The sequence below is a fragment of the Bombina bombina genome, chromosome 3 (genome assembly GCF_027579735.1).
Source record: "Bombina bombina isolate aBomBom1 chromosome 3, aBomBom1.pri, whole genome shotgun sequence".
NCBI classification, from domain to species: Eukaryota; Metazoa; Chordata; class Amphibia; order Anura; family Bombinatoridae; genus Bombina; species Bombina bombina.
Window position 1 is genome coordinate 523,498,278 of NC_069501.1, and position 25,535 is coordinate 523,523,812.

The 25,535-nt window shown below is 38.8% G+C and overlaps 1 protein-coding gene across 1 annotated transcript in view; it reads left to right on the forward strand.

The window, feature by feature from the left end:
- Positions 1-24,929, forward strand: part of NECTIN3 (nectin cell adhesion molecule 3) — a 485,985-nt gene extending 461,056 nt beyond the window's left edge. Inside the window, exon 8 of the mRNA XM_053706944.1 lies at positions 24,402-24,929. Within this exon, the coding sequence (XP_053562919.1) occupies positions 24,402-24,548 (147 nt within the window). The 3' untranslated portion in view covers positions 24,549-24,929. The remainder of the gene's footprint in view (positions 1-24,401) is intronic.
- Positions 24,930-25,535: the final 606 nt, after the last annotated feature.

Consider the following 25,535-nt stretch of genomic DNA (forward strand, 5'->3'; position numbering starts at 1 on the left):
AGTTTCACCTTTTAAGTTGCATTAGTGAAATAAATGAACTTTTGCACAATATTCTAATTTTTCGAGTTTCACATGTAAGTGGATGTCTGAAGAATGATATAAAACAACTGATAATATCAACCAGAACACATTTTAATTTACCCTTTGTTGCAGACAAATTTATGGTATTACCCTAGTGCAGAGCTTTCCAAACTTTTCATGTTGGTGACACACTGTTTAGACCTAAATCATTTCGCGACACAGTAATTAATTCAGTTGTACTAGCAAAAAGGAGGTTAAACTAACTTGTTTTAAGAGATACGGACACATACATAAATGATATAATAAGTAAATGTATTTACAAGTAACAGTAAGTATGTGCAAGAATTAAAAAAAGTTTAATAACAACAATAGCTACTTACTATTTTAATGGGATGTATGAGGTTGATGGGATGAACACAGATTCTGAATATTTGGTGAAATATTAGATAAAGACACTCGCATTTCATCATCAAGCATTTTTAAGCTTCCACTTCCTATCCATATATCAAGAGCAGGAGCAGCAATGCACTACTGGGAGCTAGCTTCAATAAAACCCCACTGTGACTTCTGACTTAAGCTCAGCGTTTAAGCTGCCACCCTCAGAGCTCTGTGAGTCCGATTGACTACTGTCTGCGCTGCAAACACACTACTGTCCCACTCACTGACTAAAAGAAGGCAGCCTCCAGCAGTGAGCAAAGTGACTTTTATTTTTAAACACAGGTCAAATACAGCAACGTTTCGGGCTAACAATAAGCCCTTTCTCAAGCCTGCTGGAGGCTGCCTTCTTTTACTTGAATTGTTTGGGCTTGGTCAGCACTCTCCGTGCACTAGTGAGTAGTGGGTGCTGTATCCATCTTTATTCATTTGAAGTATAAACCACTCACTGACTACACATGCAGTCACAAGCCAATTAAGGAGACTTCACGTGCAGTCAGGAGCCAATGTCCCGCCAAAGCCGCCAATGGGAATAGTTTCAGTTCTCACTGAGCTGCGCCAATTGGTTAAGATGATCGGTGACCCACTAGGTATCAATCACGTGTCAACCATGTGATATGCGTAGCAGGCAGGCAGAAAGTCGGAAACCAAAAAAAATAAATTTTAAAAAAATTTGTGCTGAAGCAGGGACACACCTACACACTGCTGCCGACACACTAGTGTGTCCCGACACACAGTTTGGAATGCACTGCCCTAGTGTGTCATTGTCTTTAAGAATGGTGGGGAGAAACACAGCACAAGAAAAATATAAAAAGGTTATAATATAACTGAATAAAAGGGCAGAGGTTCACCTCACTATTACTAGTTAGTAACTATGGTTACTGATCAGCTGATTATTACACCTGTGCTCTAGTTAAAGGGCCATTATACCCAAATGTTGAAACACTTGAAAGTGATGCAGCATAGATGTAAAAGGCTGACTAGAAAATATAACCTGAATATCTCTATGTAAAAAAGAAATATTTTTTACCTCAAAATGTCCTAAGTATTCGCACCCCATTATAAAGGACGTTAAGCAGCAAATCAGTATATCTGTCCCGGGATCAGCAAGGGAGTGAGTCTCATGCACACTCATGGTATTTCCCTATTCAGTTTAAAGTAATTTACTATGAAATTTCATGAGAGTTAAGTCAAATCTCATGAGAGCACAGTAAAAGAGTTCATGACCTCAGCACTGCTGATGCTAATTGGCTGCAGTTCATTTCTTCATTTTTTTTTTACCTGCAGCTGGACAGCAGCTGAAGTAAGAACTGTTTACACAGAACTTACTCTGCTGAGCTGAGGAAATTGTGAGGTAAAATAGCCTTCTTTTTTACATAGAGATGCTCAGGTGATATTTTTCTGTCAGCTATTTACAGCTATACTGCATCAGTTTTAATTTATTTAGCATATGAATATTATGTCCCATTAAGATATAATGAATATGTGGCCTGTTAAAGGGCTGAGGACTGGAGTTGAGAAACACTGGTTTTGAGCAATAGTGTGATGATACTGTTCAGAAGAGACTCCAAAGCTGAATAGTAAACTAAACAAACAAGCAAATCAATAAGTAAATCTGTACTGTTCTCCTTGAGGCTATTCTAGAGCTGCAATATTCAGCAACTTAAGAAGATAGAGACAAATCAGCTGCTCCAAAAAACAGGTCAGGCATAGGTTATCAACTCATTGAAAATAGAATTGACTGGGACAAAACAGCTCTGGCACAGGTTGGGTACAATTCTGAATCTTTAGTTTAAGGCACAAGACAAATTCAGAGCCAGAATCTGATGGGTTATCCAACAGAAAGCAGGTCAGGCCTCCGGCAAAGGTCAGTGTCAAAATCCTATATAATAAAAGGCCAAGTGCGTTTGTCCGAAGTGTGTTGAAGAAATTAACTGCAGCCAATTAGCATCAGCAGTGCTGAGGTCATGAACTCTTTTACTGTGCTCTCATGAGATTTGACTTAACTCTCATGAAATTTCATAGTAAATTACCTTAAACTGAATAGGGAAATACCATGAGTGTGCATGAGACTCACTCCCTTGCCGATCCCGGGACAGATATACTGATTTGCTGCTTAACGTCCTTTACAATGGGGTGCGAATACTTAGGACATTTTGAGGTAAAAAATATTTCTTTTTTACATAGAGATATTCAGGTTATATTTTCTAGTCAGCCTTTTACATCTATGCTGCATCACTTTCAAGTGTTTCAACATTTGGGTATAATGGCCCTTTAACTAGATCACAGGTGAAATAATCAGCTGATCAGTAACCATAGTTACTAACTAGTAATAGTGAGGTGAACCTCTGCCCTTTTATTCAGTTATATTATAACCTTTTTATATTTTTCTTGTGCTGTGTTTCTCCCCACCACTCTTAAAGACAATGACACACTAGGGTAATACCATAAATTTGTCTGCAACAAAGGGTAAATTAAAATGTGTTCTGGTTGATTTTATCAGTTGTTTTATATCATTCTTCAGACATCTACTTACATGTGAAACTCGAAAAATTAGAATATCGTGCAAAAGTTCATTTATTTCACTAATGCAACTTAAAAGGTGAAACTAATATATGAGATAGACTCATTACATGCAAAGCAAGAAAGTTCAAGCTGTGATTTGTCATAATTGTGTCTACTGCACTGTCATGCGCAGTAGACACTGCACGTGAGGACAATCACACCTGGCCTTCAACACTGCAGAGTGAGTATCGGGCCGGGCGTGATGTGGGCAGGGCTGGGCAGCCCGTGACATGGGCGGGGCCGTGCGGGCCGTGCCGAGAGCTCTAAAGAGGGGGGATAGAGAGAGAGCAAAAGAGACTTAGAGAGACAGGGGGAGATAGAGATCAAAATAGGGGAGATAGAGAGAGCAAAAGAGAGGGAGACAGCAAAAGAGAGGGGGAGGGAGAGCTCAAAAGAGGAAAAATAGAGAGAGAGGAAGAGAGACAGCAAAAGAGGGGGGAGGGAGAGCAAAAGAAAGGGGAGGGAGAGAGAGATCAAAAGAGGGGAGGGAGAGAGACAGAAAAAGAGAGGGGAGAGAGAGCAAAAGAGAGGGGGTGAGCGCATAAGAGGGCAGAGAGCGCAAAGGAGGGCAGAGAGAGAGCGCAAAAGAGAGGAGAGAGGGAGAGCATAAGGGAGGGGGAGAGAGAGCATAAGAGAGGGGAGAGAAATAGCAAAAGAGAGGGGGAGAGAGACAGCAAAAGAAAGGGTAGAGAGAGACCACAAAAGAGGAGGGAAAGAGAGCAAAATAAAGGGGAGAGAGGGAGAGCAAAAGAGGGGGGATAGAGAGAGCAAAAGAGAAGAAGGAGAGAGAGAGCAAAAGAGGGGGGATATAGAGAGCAAAAGAGGGGGGAGAGAGATAGAGAAAAAAAGAGGGGGGAGAGAGAGAGAGAGAGCAAAAAAGAGGGGGGGGGAGAGAGAGCAAAAAAGAGGGGGGAGAGAGAAAGCAAAAAAGAGGGGGGAGAGAGAGACAGTAAAAAAGAGGGGGGGGAGAGAGAGCGAGAGAGCAAAAGAGGGGGGGAGACAGCAAAAAAGAGGGGGGAGAGAGAGAGCAAAAGAGAAGAAGGAGAGAGAGAGCAAAAGAGGGGGATATAGAGAGCAAAATGGGGGGGAGAGAGAGCAAAAGAGAGGGGGAGAGATAGAGAAAAAAAGAGGGGGGGAGAGAGAGAGCAAAAAAGAGGGGGGGGGGAGAGAGCAAAAAAGAGGGGGGAGAGAGAAAGCAAAAAAGAGGAGGGAGAGAGAGACAGTAAAAAAGAGGGGGGGAGAGAGAGAGAGAGCAAAAGAGGGGGGGAGAGACAGCAAAAAAGAGGGGGGATAGAGAGAGCAAAAGAGAGGGACAGAGACAGCAAAAGAGAAGGGGGGAGAGAGAGCAAAAGAGATGGGGAGAGAGCAAAAGAGAGGGGAGAGAGAGAGCAAAACAGAAGGGGAGAGAGAGCGCAAAAGAGAAGGAGGAAAAGAGAGGGGGAGAGGGAGAAGAAAAGAGAGGTGGGAGAGAGAGAACAAAAGAGAGGGGGAGAGAGAGCAAAAGAGAGGGGGTGAAAGAGAGGGGAGAGAAAGAGAGAAAGCAAAAGAGAGGGGAGAGAGAGAGCAAAAGAGAGGGGGAGAGAGAGCGCAAAAGAGAAGGAGGAAAAGAGAGGGGGAGAGAGAGAACAAAAGAGAGGGGGGAGAGAGAGAACAAAAGAGAGGGGGGAGAGAGAGAGCAGAAAAGAGGGGGGATAGAGAGAGAGCAAGGGGTGGAACTGCTGTACTGAAAAATTGGCCCATGTACATAGGCTTTAGGACTAATACAAAATAAAGCACAACATCAGCAGATAAACAAGAGTCAGGTCACATGAAAAAAGTCCAGAACAATCAGAGAGAAGTAAGCGAGTCCCCTTTGAATTAAGCAACATACAAATAGTCAAGAGGTGACCAAAAAGGTGGCCAGAATAAGGAAAAGTCAGGCTGCCAGACGTGGCCTCTCCTTTAAGAAACCTGGCTGGATTTGAACCCAGACTTTCACCTTTCCAGTCAGGTTCTCTAGTCTTCATTACCTGTTTTCCTGTATAGCCGAGCTCTGCTTCCCATCTGCATCATGTAGCAATCATGTCACTGCTGCTACCAATAAGCAGGCTTTATAATCCAGCCTCTGTCTGAATTCAGTCTCTGGTTGTGTGTTTTTCCTGCTAGAAGTGCTGTGAAGCTCTCTGTCTATCTGTATTGCTGACCCTGCCTTGTCACTCCCTTTTTGTACTTTGACTGCCGGCCCTGACCTTTGGATTTCGTCTGACCCTTCTTTTGGATTACCTTTATCTGTACTTTTTCTTCTTTGTTTTCTTGGTATTCTTTTGTTGAAAGCTAAACCTAGGTAGGCTCCTATGCTAATATCTAAGCCCTTGAAGGCTGCCTCTTATCATTTATTTATTTATTATTATTATCAGGTATTTGCAGAGCGCTAACAGATTCTGCAGTGCTAACCATGGCATTTTGACATTGTTTCACAGCTATAGGGCATTAGTTCATGTGTGCCACATAGATAACATTGTGTTCATGCACATGGAGTAACCTAGGAGTCAGCAATGATTGGCTGAAATGCAAGTCTGTCAAAAAAAACTAAAATAAGGGGGAAGTCTGCAGAGGCTTAGATACAAGATAATCACAGAGCTAAAAAGTATATTAATATAAACTTGTTGATTATGCAAAACTGAGGAATGGGCAATAAAGGGATTATCTATCGTTTTAAACAATAACAATTCTGGAGTAGACTGTCCACTCTGAGTTGTGTGATTCTGTAAATGAGGGCAAGTATCCTCTTTAATTGAGCTCCAACTCTTTATTAGTGATGTTGCGATGTTTGATCCGCCCCCTATTCATCATCATTGAGTAAACTTTGACCCTCTGCCTCACAGTCAGCAGACACTCCCTCCCAGACCCTCCCACCTCCTGGACAGCATCCATTTTAGATTCATTTGGAAGCTGCATTCTTAGTGAGAGGAGGGACAGTGTAGCTGCTGCTGATTAAATAGGGAAATTGATAGCTAGGCTAGTGTATTCAGTGTCCACTACAGTCCTGAAGGACTCATCTGATCTCTGCTTGTAAGGACAGCACCCCAAAAAGCCCTTTTTAGGCAGTTGCCTGCCTGCCAAGCCCCTTGCCCAGTGCCACCAGTCATATCTGGTGTAACAGTAGTGTAAATTAAAAAAAAAAACTTTTTTGACTGTGAAACATTAGTCTGCTAGTGTAATCTAATTGCAGTTGCCTGCCTGCCTGCCAGCATGTGTGCCAGGCCCACTTGCCCAGTGCCACCACTCATATCTGGTGTAACAGTAGTGTAAATTTAAAAAAAAAAAAAAAACTTTTTTGACTGTGAAACATCAGTCTGTTAGTGTAATCTAATTGCAGTTGCCTGCCTGCCAGCGTGTGTGCCAGGCCCACTTGCCCAGTGCCACCACTCATATCTGGTGTAACAGTAGTGTAAATTTAAAAAAAAAAACTTTTTTGACTGTGAAACATCAGTCTGCTAGTGTAATCTAATTGCAGTTGCCTGCCTGCCTGCCAGCGTGTGTGCCAAGCTCACAGCGTATACTGTGCCCACTGGCCCAGTGCCACCACTTATATCTGGTGTAACAGTAGAGTAAATTTAAAAAAAAAAAACTTTTTTGACTGTGAAACATCAGTCTGCTTGTGTAATCTAATTGCAGTTGCCTGCCTGCCAGCGTGTGTGCAAGGCCCACTTGCCCAGTGCCACCACTCATATCTGGTGTAACAGTTGTGTAAATTTAAAAAAAACAACTTTTTTGACTGTGAAACATCAGTCTGCTAGTGTAATCTAATTGCAGTTGCCTGCCTGCCAGCGTGTGTGCCAGGCTCACAGCGTATACTGTGCCCACTTGCCCAGTGCCACCACTCATATCTTGTTTAATAGTAGTGTAAGTGTACATTTAAAAAAATAAAAACTTTTTGGACTGTGAAACATCAGTCTGCTTTTTTGTGTCAGGCTCACAGCGTACACTGTGCCCACTTGCCCAGTGCCACCACTCATATCTTGTTTAATAGTAGTGTAAGTGTACATTTAAAAAAATAAAAACTTTTTGGACTGTGAAACATCAGTCTGCTTTTTTGTGTCAGACTCACAGCGTATACTGTGCCCACTTGCCCAGTGGCACCACTCATATCTTGTTTAATAGTAGTGTAAGTGTACATTTAAAAAAAATGACAGGCAGAGGCAGGCCACCCCACAGGTGCCGTAGTGGTCGTGGTGCTGTGATTCCCTTTGGCCCTAAAATAATGCCCAGTGTTCAGAGGCCACGTACCATGAACTCAAAACGTTCTGAGGACATAGTTGACTTTTTAACACAGGACACCCAATCTTCTATAGATTCCGCTCCGAACCTTGACGCACCATCCTCCTCCAGCTTATCTTCGGGCAGCATCTCTCAAGTTACCACTCGCCCGCCTGCCGCCACCACCAACACTAGCACCACATCCGCTTCACTTGATCTGTCAGAGGAGTTATTTACACATCAGTTGGAAGAAATGAGTGATGCGCAACCATTTTTGCCAGAGGATGTAGATAACAGGGATATGTCTCAGTCAGGCAGCATTACACACATGGACGTACGGTGTGATGATGATGATGTTGTACCCGCTGCGGGAGTTTGGTCTGTCACTGTGAAGCGGGCGTAATCCTTACACTACCTGATCGATACAACATCATACCTGATGTTTTAAAGCACGTTATTCCAAACAATTTAGGAATGTTAGGTGATTTATGCCCTTTATGGATTAAAACCAGACTCTGCATCAACTATGTCATTTATTATGGGAGTTTTGCCATGGATCCCCCTCCGGCACGCCACAGTCCAGGTGTTAGTCCCCTTGAAACAACTTTCCCATTACTATTGTGGCCAGAAAGAGTCCCTGTGGGTTTTAAAATTCGCCTGCCCATTGAAGCCAATGGGGGTTCGCCCGGTTCGCAGGTTTGCGCTGGTTTGCGGGAGTTCGTGTTCACAGTTCGCGAACCCAAATTTTTAGGTTCTTGACATCACTATTCTTTATACGTGCTGTATACCATCCTTACATACAGTATTATTGTGATGCTATGGTGTGTTAGTGTTAGCTAACAAAAGTGAGTAACATAAACTTAATGAAAGGGTAATGAAAGCAGTAACGTTAATGAAGATTAGCCATTATAATCACAGATGACAGAGAAAAATAGTCATCAGAAACAAAACATGCTGAAAACAATGCCAATTTTTTCTTATTACACTGTTGAACAATCATATGCCAAAATGCTATACTTTATTAATCAGTCATATGTGCTTTTTTTATTATTATCATTATCTTGCTAAAAAAATTAAACAAATTTCTCATATTCTTAGTTTTTAGAAGGGACAAATTAAAATAAAGATGTTATTTTTTAGGATAATTGTAACATAGTTCTCAGATCTTTATTATCTGATGGGACATTATTTCTGTATCAGTTAGTGAGATATAATATTAAAGGGGCAGTAAACCTAGAAAATAATGTTATTATATAACATTATATTAGCGCTAGCTTTATACAACATAATATTGCAGCCATAATTTATTATAAACGACAGTTTTTCAAACCGTCGCTCCTTGCTCTACTGAGCGGGTCTGTTTTTTTCTCTAAGCGCATCTGGGCAGCTGTCTACTCACAGCCGGCCCGATCACGCCATTAAACTCAATGTAGCCCGCTCCCGCTACCAGACCAGAGCGGGTGCGAGCTACATCGAGTTTAATGGCGCGAACAGGCCGGCTGTGAGTAGACAGCTGCCCAGATGCGCTTAGAGAAAAAAACAACATAATATTGCAACCATAATTTATTATAAACAACAGTTTTTCAGACCACCGCTCCTTGTTCTACTGAGCGGCTCTGTTTTTCTAAGCGCATCTGGGCAGCTGTCTACTCACAGCCGGCCTGTTCGCGCCATTAAACTCGATGTAGCTCGCACCCGCTCTGGTCTGGTAGCGGGAGCGGGCTACATTGAGTTTAATGGCGTGATCGGGCCGGCTGTGAGTAGACAGCTGCCCAGATGCGCTTAGAGAAAAAAACAGAGCCGCTCAGTAGAACAAGGAGCGGTGGTCTGAAAAACTGTTGTTTATAATAAATTATGGTTGCAATATTATGTTGTATAAAGCTAGCTCTAATATAATGTTATATAAATCTGCACTATGTGCAGAATTATATAACATTATTTTCTAGGTTTACTGCCCCTTTAAGAAGTTTTTGTTTTAAATAACCAATTATTGGCTAGTTTACAAGTACCGTGCTAATGTTTGCCTGTGAGGGATATCAAAACATTGCTGGTGCATTAATTTGTGTGTGTATTACAAGTTGTAAATAAACTTGTTGGCTCAAGCACAATCAAATTTAATGTTTGTCAGGTTAGCGCAACTGAAGACCTTGCGTAAAGGGATAGGGATAAAATAAAAGTTGCACCAAACACAACATAAATACATTAAAATGAACCTATTGCACCCATATAAACACTATCTGATAGAAATTAGTCATACCTTTTTTATTTCTTTCTAAAAGGCTTTAAAGTTATATGGTATATATGTGTTTGACTGCAAAGGTATATGGATATATATATATATATATATATATATATATACATATATATATATATATATATATATATATATATATATATATATATATACATACATATACATGCACACAGTATATATGTGTCTAAATAATAATTCTATAATAATATTTAATAATGTGTTTCACATTCCAATGTTCTTCACATACAGTAAAATGTTATTTTTATTTTAAATAAATATTTCTATGTATATCTATATATACCTATACTGTTATATCTATTCCTATAGATATATAGGTATAGATATATATTTTAAATGAACAATATCAGATATAAATAGATTTTACTAATACAAATTACAATATTTTCTAAATGAAAAACAATGGAATGTAAAATATGAAAACCCAACAGGAGTATATTAATTCTTCATGTGTACTAACCCAACATGACTTCAATTAAGGTGCGTTATGTGTTTATTAAATATAAAAATATTGAAAAATAGATGTACTAAAAAATTATAAATAATATATATATATATATATATATATATATATATATATATATATGTTACAGTCGCTAGAAACATTATTAATATATATATATATTTTTTAATATTTACATAATCCACCTTAAGATAACTAATTATTGATGTGCACTAACCCAACACCGTGTTAAACCTAAAGCATGCAAACTGAAGCGCTTTACACATATTTTACATTCCAATGTTCCAATGTCATTTTTTATTATTAAATATATATTTCTATATATATGATAATATTAATGTAATATACATATCTATACCTATTTATCAATAGGTATAGATAAATAGGTATAGGTTTATACAGATATATATATATAAATATCTATTTAAAATTTTAAAAAATCTGTATGCGAACAACATTGAAATGTGAAGTATGAATAACTCCACTGAAATCTATGGGAAGAAAAAGTTATCATGCTTGCAATATCCAAAGTCCTTTGGTTAGTGCGTGTCAGGGTTTGCTTGCATACAAAAGTTATACTTTTAACTTGTAATACGTGCACTAACCCTTGCATGCAAAAATATTTATTCTGACAGTGTTGATGCTCAAGCGAAAGCGCTAAATAGCATGCTACTTGTAATCTAGCCATAGGTAGGGCAGTAACTGTTCTCCTCCATTTAATAAAATTATACATTTTGGTATGCATACTAAATTATAGAAACTGCAATTTTTTTAATTAACTCAAAAACAAAAATAAATGTAATTTACACTATCTACAGATAATATTACATTGCCAAAGACAAAAGAACATTATTAAAGAGTGTAAAACAAGTTAAGGGGACAGTCTACTCCAAAATTTGTATTGTTTAAAAAAATAGATAATCCCTTTATTATCCATTCCCCAGTTTTGATTAACCAAAATGGTTATATTAATATACTTTTTACCTCTGTGATTACCTTGTATCTAAGCCTCTGCAGACTGCCCCTTATCTTAGTGCTTTTTACAAACTTGCATTTGAAACACTTAGTGCTGACTCCTGCATAACTCCATGGGAGTGAGCACAGTGTTATCTATATGGCACACATGAACTAACAGTCTTGCTGTGAAAAGCTATACAAATGCACTAAGATAAAGGTGGCCTGCAGGGGCTTAAAACAGGCAGACATTGAGAATTTTAAAGGTTATAAAGTATTAATATAATGATGTTGATTGTGGAAAACTGGGGAATGTGTAGTAAAGGCATAATCTATCTTTTAAATAATACACATTTTGGAGTATACTGTCCCTTTAAGTATAAATAAAAATATCGTTATAGCATATCACTATTGTGCTTTTAGCATCAGGATGATGGGGGAAACCAGATGTGTAATTCTTCCTCAGTGTCTTCACTTCACTGGGTGAGGCCCATATGAATATGAAATGTGCATATGTAGTTGTAGGGCTTGACAAGACTGATGTACTGGAAATCTCTTTTCTCTGGAAGACACGTAAAAAAGACAGGAAACCCACATTTTCTAATTATGCAGATAGATCATACAATTTTAAACAAGTTTCCAATATACTTCTGTTATCAAATGTATTTCATTATCTTGCTATCCTTTACTGAAGGAGCAGCAATGCACTACTGGGACCTAGCTTAGCACATCAGATGAGCCAATCACAAGACATGTGCAGCTACCAATAAGAAGGTAGCTCCCAGTAGGGCATTGCTTTTAACAAAAGGATACAGGGGGAACAAAGCAAATTAGGTGTTTAAAATGACATGCTCTGTCTGAAGGATAAAAGTTAAATTTTTACTTTACTACCCCTTTAAGGTTGCTTCTGTGGTGGTGGTGGTGATTACCTACAGAACAAGCTATTATATATTTGTTCCCTTTTTTAAGTGTTTTTCTCTTTCTTATATTATGTATGCAAGTTTAAAGGGACATGATTCATGATTCAAATAGAGCATCTTCATTCTATTGATATCCTTTGTTGACGAGTAGAGAGGTAAGCTCAGGAGCATGCACTTGTCCTCAGTATTACTTGGCAGCAGTTTTGTAAGAGTGTTATACATTTTCAAGATCACTAGATGGCAGCACTTTATCCTTCCATGTAGTGCTCCAAACATGCGCACGCTACCTATCTAGATATCTTTGCAACAAAGATTAACATTAGAATGAAGCAAATTTGATAATAGAAGTAAATTAGAAACTTTTTTTAAATAAGTGTAAGCTCTGTATAAATCACAAAATACATTTATTGGGGTTTCATGTCCCTTTAAAGGGACATAAAACAGTATGAACTAACATAAGTTTCTAAATATATAATGCAGCCAAAGCTTACCTGCAAAATGGTTTCTTTTCTAACTCTCATTAACCCATTTAATTCAGGTATAGGGGCCTATTTACTAATGTGCGAGCGGACATGATCCGATATTGCGGATCATGTCTGCCGCACATCGATAAATGCTGTATTCTGTCGACATTTATCATTGCACCAGCAGTTTTTGTGGCCAATCGGCCGCTAGCAGGGGGTGTCAATCAACCTGATCCTCAGAGCAGGCAGACAGGTTATGGAGCAGCGGTCTTTAGATCGCTGCTTCATAACTTGTGTTTCTGGTGAGCCCAAAGGCTCGCCAGAAACACGGGGCATCAAGCTCCATATGGAGCTTGATAAATAGGCCCCATAGTTTTGTTTGCAGCTAGCTCCCACCTGGACATTTCCATATATGGAAGGTGCTATACAGGCCATAGCTATGGCAGAATGCAGTCATGCACATGCACGGTAGGGGGCACAGTCACAGGACACCTGACTAAAGCAGTGCACACTATAATGCTGAAGATTTCACAAAGCATGTGCCATTATCCCCATGGAAACAAGCTAGCCTCTTGGCAACAAACAATAGCATTATTTGATGTCCCTCCTCAACCTTGCATACACCTAGATTATGAGTTTTGCGCTAAACAGGGTGCGAAACGAACACAACAAAAGTCACGTTTATATCACCCTCTATAGCGCTGCCAATACGAGTTACTGAAAAGCTTCTTTTTGCGTGTGATATGGTGGTGTTAAGCTCCATACCGAACAAAAGCCAAGGGCTGATTTGACTGCTCAAAGACATCAATGGGGAGAGAGCTTTAGAAAAAAAACACCTGAAGTGCGGAATTGCGATCGCCATAAGGCAACCCCATTGATGTCTATGGGGAAAAAAAAGTTGCATTCAAACCTGCCGCCCCCAACATCACTGACACTAATAAAAGTTATTAACCCCTATTTCGACATCGACATCGCCGCCACTAATAAAAGTTATTAACCCCTATTCCGTCGCTCCCGATGTCGCCAGCACTATAATAACGTTATTAACCCCTAATCTGCCACCCCCGACATCACCACCACTAATAAAAGCTATTAACCTCTATTCCACCGCTCCCCGACATTACCGCTACTAAATAAAGTTATTAACTCCTACACTTCCGGCCTCCTACATCTCCACCACTAAATAAACCTATTAACCTCTAAGCCGCCAATCCCCCACATCGCAAAACACTAAATTAAACTATTAACCCCTAAACCTAACACCCCCCTAGCTTTAAATTAAAATTACAATATAACTTTATTTAAATAAATAAAAACTTACTTGTGAAATAAATATAAACCTAACATTAAACTATTAAACTATAAATTAACCTAACATAACTAATCTAATAAAATAAAAAATACTACCAATTAAAATATCTAAATTACAAATTTAAAAAAACCTAACACTAAAAAACAAACAAATCCTACGAAAAATTTAAATAATCTAAGTTTACCAAAAATAATTAACACTAAAATCATGAAAAATAAAAAACACTAAGATTACAAAAAATAAACTAAATTTTCAAAAATAAAAAACAATTACACCTAATCTAACAGCCCTATAAAATTAAAAAGCCCCCCCCCAAAATAAAAACACCCCCTAGTCTACAATAAACTACCAATAGCACTTAAAGGGGCCGTTTGTAGGGCATTGCCCTAAAGAAATCAAATCTTTTACCTGTAAAAAATACAAAGTCTCCCCAACAATAAAACCCACCACTCAACCAACCCCCCAAAATAAAAAAAAACTAACTCTAAAAAAAACTAGGCTACCCATTGCCCCTAAAGGGGCATTTGTATGGGCATTGCCCTTAAAAGGGCATTTAGCTCTTTTGCATTGCCCTTAAAAGGGCATTCAGCTCTTTTTCAAAGCCCAAACCCTAATCTTAAAAAAAAAATACCCCCTCAAAAAAACAAAAAACCTAACACTAACCCCAGAAGATCTACTCACGGTCTGGACATCCATCTCCATCCAGGCGGCAAGGTCTTCATTCAAGCGGCGAGGTCTTTATCCATCCAGGGGGTGTCTTCGATCTTCATCCCGGCAATGCGGAGGGGAGCCATCCTTGAAGCCGATGCCATCCTGCATGGAGCGTCCTCTTCATACGGTCGCCGTATGAGAGCTTCCAGGATGAGCTACTGAAATCCTATTGGCTGATTTGAACAACCAATAGGATTTCAGTAGCTCTCATCCTATTGGCTGTTTTGAACAGCCAATAGGATTTCAGAAGCTCTCATCCTATTGACTGATTTGAATTTGAAATGTCTACCTTGCATTCAACTTCAGTGTACGGCTGCGACCTTATGAAGAGGATGCTCCGCGCAGGGTGGCATCGGCTTTCAGGATGGCTCCGCTCCACGCCGCCGGGATGAAGATAGAAGACGCCTCCGGGATGGATGAAGACCTCGTCGCCTGGATGGAGATGGATGTCCGGACTTCAGTAACCGTGAGTAGATCTTCTGGGGTTAGTGTTAGTTTTTGGGGGCTTTTTTGGGGTGTTTTTTTTTTTTAAATTAGGGTTTGGGTTTTGAAAAAGAGCTGATTGCCCTTTTAAGGGCAATGCAAAAGAGCTAAATGCCATTTTAAGGGCAATGAGTAGCTTAGGTTTTTTTTAAAGTTAGGTTTCTTATAGGGTGGGTTGGTTGGGTGGTGGGTTTTACTGTTGGAGTGACTTTTTTAACAGGTAAAAGAGCTGATTTCTTTAGGGCAATGCACTACAAAACTCCCTTTTAAGGGCTATTGGTAGTTTATTGTAGGCTAGGGGCTTTTTTATTTTTATAGGGCTATTAGATTAGGTGTAATTTTGTTTATTTTTTTGTAATCTTAGTGTTTTTTATTTTTCATGATTTTACTGTTAATTTATTTTTAGTAAACTTAGATTATTTAAATTTTTCGTAGGATTTGTTTTTTTTAGTTGTAATTTTGATTTTTTTAATTTTGTTCATAGTGTTAGGTTTTTTTAAATTTGTAATTTAGATATTTTAATTGGTAGTATTTTTTATTATTTAGATTAGTTATGTTAGGTAAATTTATAATTTAATGTTAGGTTTATATTTATTTCACAGGTAAGTTTTTATTTATTTAAATAGAGTTATATTGTAATTTTAATTTAAAGTTAGGGGGGTGTTAAGTTTAGGGGTTAATAGTTTAATTTAGTGTTTTTCAATGTGGGGGCCCGGCGGTTTAGGGATTAATAGGTTTAATTAGTGGCGGAGATGTGGGAGGCTGGAGGTTTAGGGGGTTAATAATTTTATTTAGTGGCAGTGATGTCGGGCAGCGGCAGAATAGGGGTTAATATATTTAAATAGTGTTGGCGATGTGGGTGGGCAGCAGATTAGGGGTTAATAACTTTATTGAATAGTCGCGATGTGGGTGGGCAGCAGATTAGGGCTTAATAGATTTAATATAGTTTTTGCAATTCGGGCGGGTGGCGGTTTAGGGGTTAAAAGGTGGTTTATGGGTGTTAGTGTACTTTGTAACACTTTAGTTTTGTAGAACATTTTTGTTACACAAAATCTATAACTACTGCTCTCGGATGGCGGTATGGATTGTGTCGGTATACAGGGAGTGCAGAATTATTAGGCAAGTTGTATTTTTGAGGATTAATTTTATTATTGAACAACAACCATGTTCTCAATGAACCCAAAAAACTCATTAATATCAAATCTGAATAGTTTTGGAAGTAGTTTTTAGTTTGTTTTTAGTTATAGCTATTTTAGGGGGATACCTGTGTGTGCAGGTGACTATTACTGTGCATAATTATTAGGCAACTTAACAAAAAACAAATATATACCCATTTCAATTATTTATTTTTACCAGTGAAACCAATATAACATCTCAACATTCACAAAAATACATTTCTGACATTCAAAAACAAAACAAAAATGAATCAGTGACCAATATAGCCACCTTTCTTTGCAAGGACACTCAAAAGCCTGCCATCCATGGATTCTGTCAGTGTTTTGATCTGTTCACCATCAACATTGCGTGCAGCAGCAACCACAGCCTCCCAGACACTGTTCAGAGAGGTGTACTGTTTTCCCTCCTTGTAAATCTCACATTTGATGATGGACCACAGGTTCTCAATGGGGTTCAGATCAGGTGAACAAGGAGGCCATGTCATTAGATTTACTTCTTTTATACCCTTTCTTGCCAGCCACGCTGTGGAGTACTTGGACGCGTGTGATGGAGCATTGTCCAGCATGAAAATCATGTTTTTCTTGAAGGATGCAGACTTCTTCCTGTACCACTGCTTGAAGAAGGTGTCTTCCAGAAACTGGCAGTAGGACTGGGAGTTGAGCTTGACTCCATCCTCAACCCGAAAAGGCCCCACAAGCTCATCTTTGATGATACCAGCCCAAACCAGTACTCCACCTCCACCTTGCTGGCGTCTGAGTCGGACTGGAGCTCTCTGCCCTTTACCAATCCAGCCACGGGCCCATCCACCTGGCCCATCAAGACTCACTCTCATTTCATCAGTCCATAAAACCTTAGAAAAATCAGTCTTGAGATATTTCTTGGCCCAGTCTTGACGTTTCAGCTTGTGTGTCTTGTTCAGTGGTGGTCGTCTTTCAGTTTTTCTTACCTTGGCCATGTCTCTGAGTATTGCACACCTTGTGCTTTTGGGCACTCCAGTGATGTTGCAGCTCTGAAATATGGCCAAACTGGTGGCAAGTGGCATCTTGGAAGCTGCACGCTTGACTTTTCTCAGTTCATGGGCAGTTATTTTGCGCCTTGGTTTTTCCACACGCTTCTTGCGACCCTGTTGACTATTTTGAATGAAACGCTTGATTGTTCGATGATCACGCTTCAGAAGCTTTGCAATTTTAAGAGTGCTGCATCCCTCTGCAAGATATCTCACTATTTTTGACTTTTCTGAGCCTGTCAAGTCCTTCTTTTGACCCATTTTGCCAAAGGAAAGGAAGTTGCCTAATAATTATGCACACCTGATATAGGGTGTTGATGTCATTAGACCACACCCATTCTCATTACAGAGATGCACATCACCTAATATGCTTAATTGGTAGTAGGCTTTCGAGCCTATACAGCTTGAAGTAAGACAACATGCATAAAGAGGATAATGTGGTCAAAATACTCATTTGCCTAATAATTCTGCACTCCCTGTAGGCTGTAACGCAAGCTTTTTAGCCTGAACGCACAACCTGTAATACCGGCGCTATGGAAATCCCACGCAAAAACTTCATTTTTTTGAGCGTGGGATTGACTTTGCGTTACAGGCTAAAATGCTTGCGGTATAGCTGTACCGACACGACTCCCAATAGTGCGTTCCTGCTTTTACGCTGAACTTGCCATTGTTTTCAGGGTTAAAAGCCGCAACGCAAAACTCGTAATCTAGGTGATAGGTAATTATCCTGATATGCACACTTTGTTACATGAGGGGGATGGAGTAAGCTTCACTTGCGAACACTAAAGTGTAAATAATTTTGCAGATTTTTGGAAATTTTATTAACCCCTTAATGACCGAGGACGTGCAGGGTACGTCCTCAAAAAAAAGGCAGTTAACGCCTGAGAACGTACCCTGCACGTCCTCGGTGTGGAAAGCAGCTGGAAGCGATCCTGCTCGCTTCCAGCTGCTTTCCGGTTATTGCAGTGATGCCTCGATATGGAGGCATCCTGCAATAACCTTACATGGCCATCCGATGCAGAGAGAGCCACTCTGTGGCCCTCTCTGCACCGGACATCGATGGCCGGTATCGTTGGTGGGTGGGAGCCGACTTGGGAGGCGGGTGGGCGGCCATCGGTGTGCTGTGTTAAGTCACGGGGGGTGGGATCGGGGGCGCGCACAGATGCGCGCGCGTGCACAGAGGGTGGCGGGCGGGCGCGTGCACGGGGTGGGAGCGGGTGGGAACGCTACACTACGGAAATTTTTTTAAGTAATAATTGGCCTAATCTTGTTTGTGCAAAATCACAAAAAGAGATCGTGGAGGGGTGGGGGGTTGGTTTTGTGTGGGGGTGAAGCTACACTACAGAAATGCTTACAAAATTAAAAATAAAAACATTTTTTCTTCTAAACTGGGTACTGGCAGACAGCTGCCAGTACCCAAGATGGCGCCTATCAAGTTAGAGTGGGAGGGTTATAGAGCTGTTTGGGGGGGATCAGTGAGGTTGGGGGCTAAGGGGGGATCGTACACAGCAGCATATGTAAATATGCTTTAAAAAAAAAAAAAAAAAAAAATTTTAGCTTTTATTTTAGTACTGGCAGACTTTCTGCCAGTACTTAAGATGGCGGGGACAATTGTGGGGTGGGGGAGGGAAGAGAGCTGTTTGGGAGGGATCAGGGGGTCTGATGTTTCAGGTGGGAGGCTGAGCTCTACACTAAATCTAATATTAACCCTGCAAGCTACCTAATTAACCCCTTCAATGCTAGCCATAATACACGTGTGATGCGCAGCGGCATTTAGCGGCCTTCTAAATACCAAAAAGCAACGCCAAAGCCATATATGTCTGCTATTTCTGAACAAAGGGGATCCCAGAGAAGCATTTACAACCATTTGTGCCATAACTGCACAAGCTGTTTGTAAATGATTTCAGTGAGAAACCTAAAATTGTGAAACATTTTACGTTTTTTTTTAATTTGATCGCATTTGGCTGTGAAATGGTGGCATGAAATATACCAAAATGGGCCTAGATCAATACTTGGGGTTGTCTACTACACTAAACTAAAGCTAAAATTACCCCAAATCCCTACATGCTCCCTAATTAACCCCTTCACTGCTGGGCATAATACACGTGTGGTGCGCAGTGGCATTTAGTGGCATTCTAATTACCAAAAAGCAACACCAAAGCCATATAAGTCTGCTATTTATGAACAAAGGGGATCCCAGAGAAGAATTTACAACCATTTGTGCCATAATTGAACAAGCTGTTTGTAAATAATTTCAGTGAGAAACCTAAAGTTTGTGAAAAAATTTGTGAAAAAGTGAACGATTTTTTTTATTTGATCGCATTTGGCGGTGAAATGGTGGCATGAAATATACCAAAATGGGCCTAGATCAATACTTTGGGTTGTCTACTAAAAAAAAATATATACATGTCAAGGGATATTCAGGTATTCCTGAAAGATATTAGTGTTCTAATGTAACTAGCGCTAATTTTGAAAAAAAAATGGTTTGGAAATAGCAAAGTGCTACTTGTATTTATGGCCCTATAACTTGCAAAAAAAGTAAAGAACATGTAAACATTGGGTATTTCTAAACTCAGGACAAAATTTAGAAACTATTTAGCATGGGTGTTTTTTGGTGGTTGTAGAAATGTAACAGATTTTGGGGGTCAAAGTTAGAAAAAGTGTTTTTTTTTTCAATTTTTTCCTCATATTTTATAATTTTTTTTATAGTAAATTATAAGATATGATGAAAATAATGGTATCTTTAGAAAGTCCATTTAATGGCGAGAAAAACGGTATATAATATGTGTGGATACAGTAAAGGAGTAAGAGGAAAATTACAGCTAAACACAAACACCGCAAAAATGTAAAAATAGCCTTGGTCCCAAACGGACAGAAAATGGAAAAGTGCTGTGGTCATTAAGGGGTTAAAGTACCTATAAGCTTTTTTTATACTTTATTTCACACACTCTGTTGACCCTTTTAGAATATGCACATAACTCAAACGGCTAGATTTAGAGTTTTGTCGGTAACGACCCGAAAATCTAACGCCGGCTTTTTTCTGGCCGCACCATAAAAATAACTCTGGTATTGAGAGTCCACAGAATGGCTGCGTTAGGCTCCAAAAAAGGAGCGTAGAGCATATTTAACGCAGCTTCAACTCTCGATACCAGAGTTGTTAACGCAAGCGGCCAGCCTCAAAAACGTGCTTGTGCACGATTCCCCCATAGGAAACAATGGGACTGTTTGAGCTGAAAAAAACCCTAACACCTGCAAAAAAGCCGCGTTCAGCTCCTAACGCAGCCCCATTGTTTGCTATGGGGAAACACTTCCTACGTCTGCACCTAACACCCTAACATGTACCCCGAGTCTAAACACCCCTAACCTTACACTTATTAACCCCTAATCTGCAGCCCCCGCTATCGCTGACCCCTGCATATTATTATTAACCCCTAATCTGCCGCTTCGTAAACCGCCGCTACTTACATTATCCCTATGTACCCCTAATCTGCTGCCCCTAACACCGCCGACCCCTATATTATATTTATTAACCCCTAATCTGCCCCCCACAACGTCGCCTCCACCTGCCTACACTTATTAACCCCTAATCTGCCGAGCGGACCTGAGCGCTACTATAATAAAGTTATTAACCCCTAATCCGCCTCACTAACCCTATAATAAATAGTATTAACCCCTAATCTGCCCTCCCTAACATCGCCGACACCTAACTTCAATTATTAACCCCTAATCTGCCGACTGGAGCTCACCGCTATTCTAATAAATGTATTAACCCCTAAAGCTAAGTCTAACCCTAACACTAACACCCCCCCTAAGTTAAATATAATTTACATCTAACGAAATTAATTATCTCTTATTAAATAAATTATTCCTATTTAAAGCTAAATACTTACCTGTAAAATAAATCCTAATATAGCTACACTATAAATTATAATTATATTATAGCTATTTTAGGATTAATATTTATTTTACAGCGGCGAGATTCGGTCGGCAGATTAGGGGTTAATAATTGAAGTTAGGTGTCGGCGATGTTGAGGGGGGCAGGTTAGGGGTTAATAAATATAATATAGGGGTCGGCGGTGTTAGGGGCAGCAGATTAGGGGTACATAGCTATAATGTAGATGCCGGCTCTTTGCGGTCGGCAGATTAGGGGTTAATAAGTGTAGGTAGTTGGCGGATGACATTGTGGGGGGCAGATTAGGGATTAATAAATATAATATAGGGGTCGGCGGTGTTAGGGGCAGCAGATTAGGGGTACATAAGGATAACGTAGGTGGCGGTCGGCAGATTAGGGGTTAAAAAAATTTAATCGAGTTGCGGCGATGTGGGGGGACCTCGGTTTAGGGGTACATAGGTAGTTTATGGGTGTTAGTGTACTTTAGAGCACAGTAGTTAAGAGCTCTATGAACCGGCGTTAGCCCAGAAAGCTCTTAACTACTGACTTTTTTCTGCGGCTGGAGTTTTGTCGTTAGATTTCTAACGCTCACTTCAGACACGACTCTAAATACCGGAGTTAGAAAAATCCCATTGAAAAGATAGGATACGCAATTGACGTAAGGGGATCTGCGGTATGGAAAAGTCGCGGCTGAAAAGTGAGCGTTAGACCCTATTTTGAGTGACTCCAAATACCGGAGGTAGCCTAAAACCAGCGTTAGGAGCCTCTAACGCTGGTTTTCACGGCTACCGCCAAACTCTAAATCTAGCCAAAAGTGTTTTATGGCACTTAAACATTTATGTATGTAAATATGGTATTTGTGTCTATAATCACAAAAAGTCTTCCCATACCCTACTGTTGCGGTGTTATAGCAAAAAGATTTGCTCCCCTGTTTATTGCAGTCATAAATACTAATCATTATTTGTAAGAGTCTAATAATATCAGAAAATCTAGTTGTTGATAAATCTCTGTGATACTAGTGACCTTTGAGTTTAGGATAAATGATCTACCTTTAAAGAAGAAAGCTCCCTCCTTTATACCTATGGCATTACCAAAGGCTGGGTACAATGTAGCTTTTGTTAAATGAAGCATAGCAACCTCTTGGTATTATTTGGGATTAATTAATGTGTTTGTGTCCTCACCAGTTGCCTTACACACTGCACTTCTGGAGAATTAAAGGGACATGAAATCATAATTTTTTCTTTCATGATTTAGACACAGCATACATTTTTAAACAACTTTCCAATTTACTTCGTTTATATAATTTGCTTCATTTCCTTGGTATTCTTTGTTGAAAAGCATATCTAAATAGGCTCAAGGAGCTGGGAGCTAGCTGCTGATTGGTGTCTGCACATATATGCCTCTTGTGATTGGCTTACCAATGTGTTCAGCTAGTTCCCAGTAATGCATTGCTGCTCCTTCAGATAGATCATGCAATTTTAAGCAACTTTCTAATTTACTCCTACTATCAATTTTTCTTCATTCTCTTGCTATCTTTATTTGAAAAGCAAAAATGTAAGTTTAGAAGCCGGACCATTTTTGGTTCACAACCTGGGTTGTCCTTGCTGATTGGATAGCACCAATAAACAAGTGCTGTCCATGCTAATGAACCAAAAATTGTCTGGCTGCTTAGCTTAGATGCCATTTTTTTTTTCAAATAAAGAAAGCAAGAGAACAAAGAAAAATTGATAATGGGAGTAAATTAGAAAGTTGCTTAAAATTGCATGCTCTATCTGAATCATGAAAGAAGAAAAAATGGGGTTAGTGTCCCTTTAAGAATTATGTTCATTTTTATTTATTTTTTAACCACTCATGCTTTTTACTTATTATTTGGATACTGACACTGTCAGTATCTTAAAATAACACTATGGAGCTGATTTATTAAGCAGTGTATGCTGCTCATTCCGCGCGAACCTTCTGGATTTTACCAGTCCAGACTGCAATCATCGCGATCAGATATGATCGGGATGATTAACACCCCCTGCTAACAGCTGATTGGCCGTCATTTATTAAATCTACCCCTATGTGAATATGAGAAAAAAACAGGATCTAATTTCTCAATACTTGAAGTAGTGCCATATAAAGGCTCATCATGACACATCTTTTTTTGTGTGTCTTATTCCTGATTTTTGATTGTGATTATTTTGTTCTCCAAGTAGGTCCTTCCTCAGGTAACATAAACTGAATCTCACATGAGGGGAGAGGTGTATGTAAGAAAATGCACCATGAAGACTATCTGAAGTTTCTACCTTCTCCAAGAGGGAACAACATATTTACTCTACCATTATGGGATATGACACTACTTCACGTATAAAGAGATTAGAATATTTAGTTAGAGGCACACTGTGCTATATACAGCTGAGTATTAAATGTATGGGAAATTGTTCCTACACATTGTTTGTATTTAAAATAGCTGTTTTTGCTCATTAAACCCATCACCTGTTGTTCTCAAGAAAATTACCATAAAAATGGGATTTGTCTCATTGTAAAGTAGACATGCTAGTGATATCTATGTGTAAACATATATATTTATTGACAAACTAATTAAAGGGACAGTCAAGTCCAAAAAAACCCTTCATATTTTAAATAGGGCATGCAATTTTAAACAACTTTCCAATGTACTTTTATCACTAATTTTGCTTTGTTCTCTTGGTATTCTTAATTGAAAGCTAAACCTAGGAGGTTTATATGCTAATTTCTTAGACCTTGAAGGCCGCCTCTAATCTGAAAGCATTTTGAAAAATGTTCACCACTAGAGGGTGTTAGTTCATGTGTTTCATATAGATAACATTGAGCTCACGCACCTGAAGCTCCTAGGAGTCAGCACTGTTTGGCTAAAATGGAAGTTTGTCAAAAGAACTGAAATAAGGGGGCAGTTTGCAGAGGCTTAGATACAAGGTAATTACAGAGGTAAACGTGTATTATCATAAGAGTGTTAGTTATGCAAAACAAAAATTCTGGTGTTGACTGTCCCTTTAAGGTTGGGCACAACCAGCTATTTCAAATAAATAAAAAAAAATCTCTGTCTCTTTCACCCCTTCTGTGACATTAATCAGTGCTACTATCTCAAGTTTACATAACTTTTCTACAGAGAATATGTTTGTTAATTATATTTTAAGTGTAGGTGGTGGTTTCTATGTGCAAGATCAGCCATTTCAAATACAAAAATAAAAATAATGGATCTGTTTGCAAATAATTAAATAGACTCCAGCAGGTAAAATGGATGACTGCAGACATATTAAAGGGGAGATAATTCTAGCATACGATGTCCATTTAAATTCAGTCTATTTAAAAAAAAAAAAGTTATTGTGTTAAATAAAAAAAAAAATTCTGTCAAGAGAGCATTATTTAACTGTTAAATGAGTTATATGTTGTTATTTTTTTTTAATAATTATATTTTGGAATACAATTCATATTTTATTTAAAGTTATTTTGTTTTTATATCAAAGGTAAACACCAGTAATCATATAAAAAACTACCCTGAAAGGAAACAAAATGCGGATTATGAACAGAATCCATTTTCAGGATGGAGAAACAACTATGGACAAACCAGGCCGACAAGAGCTTTCATCAACTATAGGGAACATTATGTTTGATTTTTAGAAATCCAATTTTATTTACTGGCAAAAATACAAAAAATATTAAGTGCAATGTATTTTTGAAATAGTTTACAAAATGTTACTACAATAAGCTAAACATTTTAAATTCATGTCTAAGGTTTAAATGAAGATCATTTTTTTTTTATATTTTTCAACTTGTAATGATACCATAAAATCTAAAACTTGTATCAGATATCGAAATTAAATCTATAGGATTTCTTTTACTTTAAAAGAAGAAAAGTGTAGTTATTATGCATTGTATATGGATTTTCTGCTATACAATTGTGAATTGATACGCATATGTTTGCATTCTTTTGTTTTTTAAACTTGTTTCATTAGGAAGTGCTCAAAGAGACATTAAACACAAATTATAATCAATTTTATTTATTAATTGAATATATTGGTATATGTTTTCCCCCCACTGATTTTCCTGTCTCCAAGAATAAAGGGATCTTTGCTAACCAATCATGAACTAACACACATATACAGGATTTTAGCATTAATTATTTGTTTGCACATATGCAGTTAAAGGACCATTACAACACACAATTCCACAATTATCAAGTGTATAATAAAATGACAATGCAATAGCACTTACTCTGAATTTCAAATAAGCAGTAGGTTTTCTTTCTCATAACAGTATATTTTTCTCTCACAATTTTCTGGCCGCCATCAGCCAATAACAGACTAGTAGATGTATGCATTGTGAACTCTTGCACATGCTCAGTAGGAGCTGGTGCCTCAGAAAGTGTGTATATAAAAAGACAGAAAAATATGATAATGCAAGCAAATTGGAAAGTCTCCTAAAACTAGATGCTCTAAATCATGAAAGTTTAAGTTTCTTAAGTTTCTCTTTAAAGAAAGAGATTAGAGTAGGCATGTCCTCTTCCCTTAAGGTGGTTCCGACACTGATTTAGCTTAGTACATTAATGATAATATAAAATAAATATATATATATATATATATATATATATATATATATAT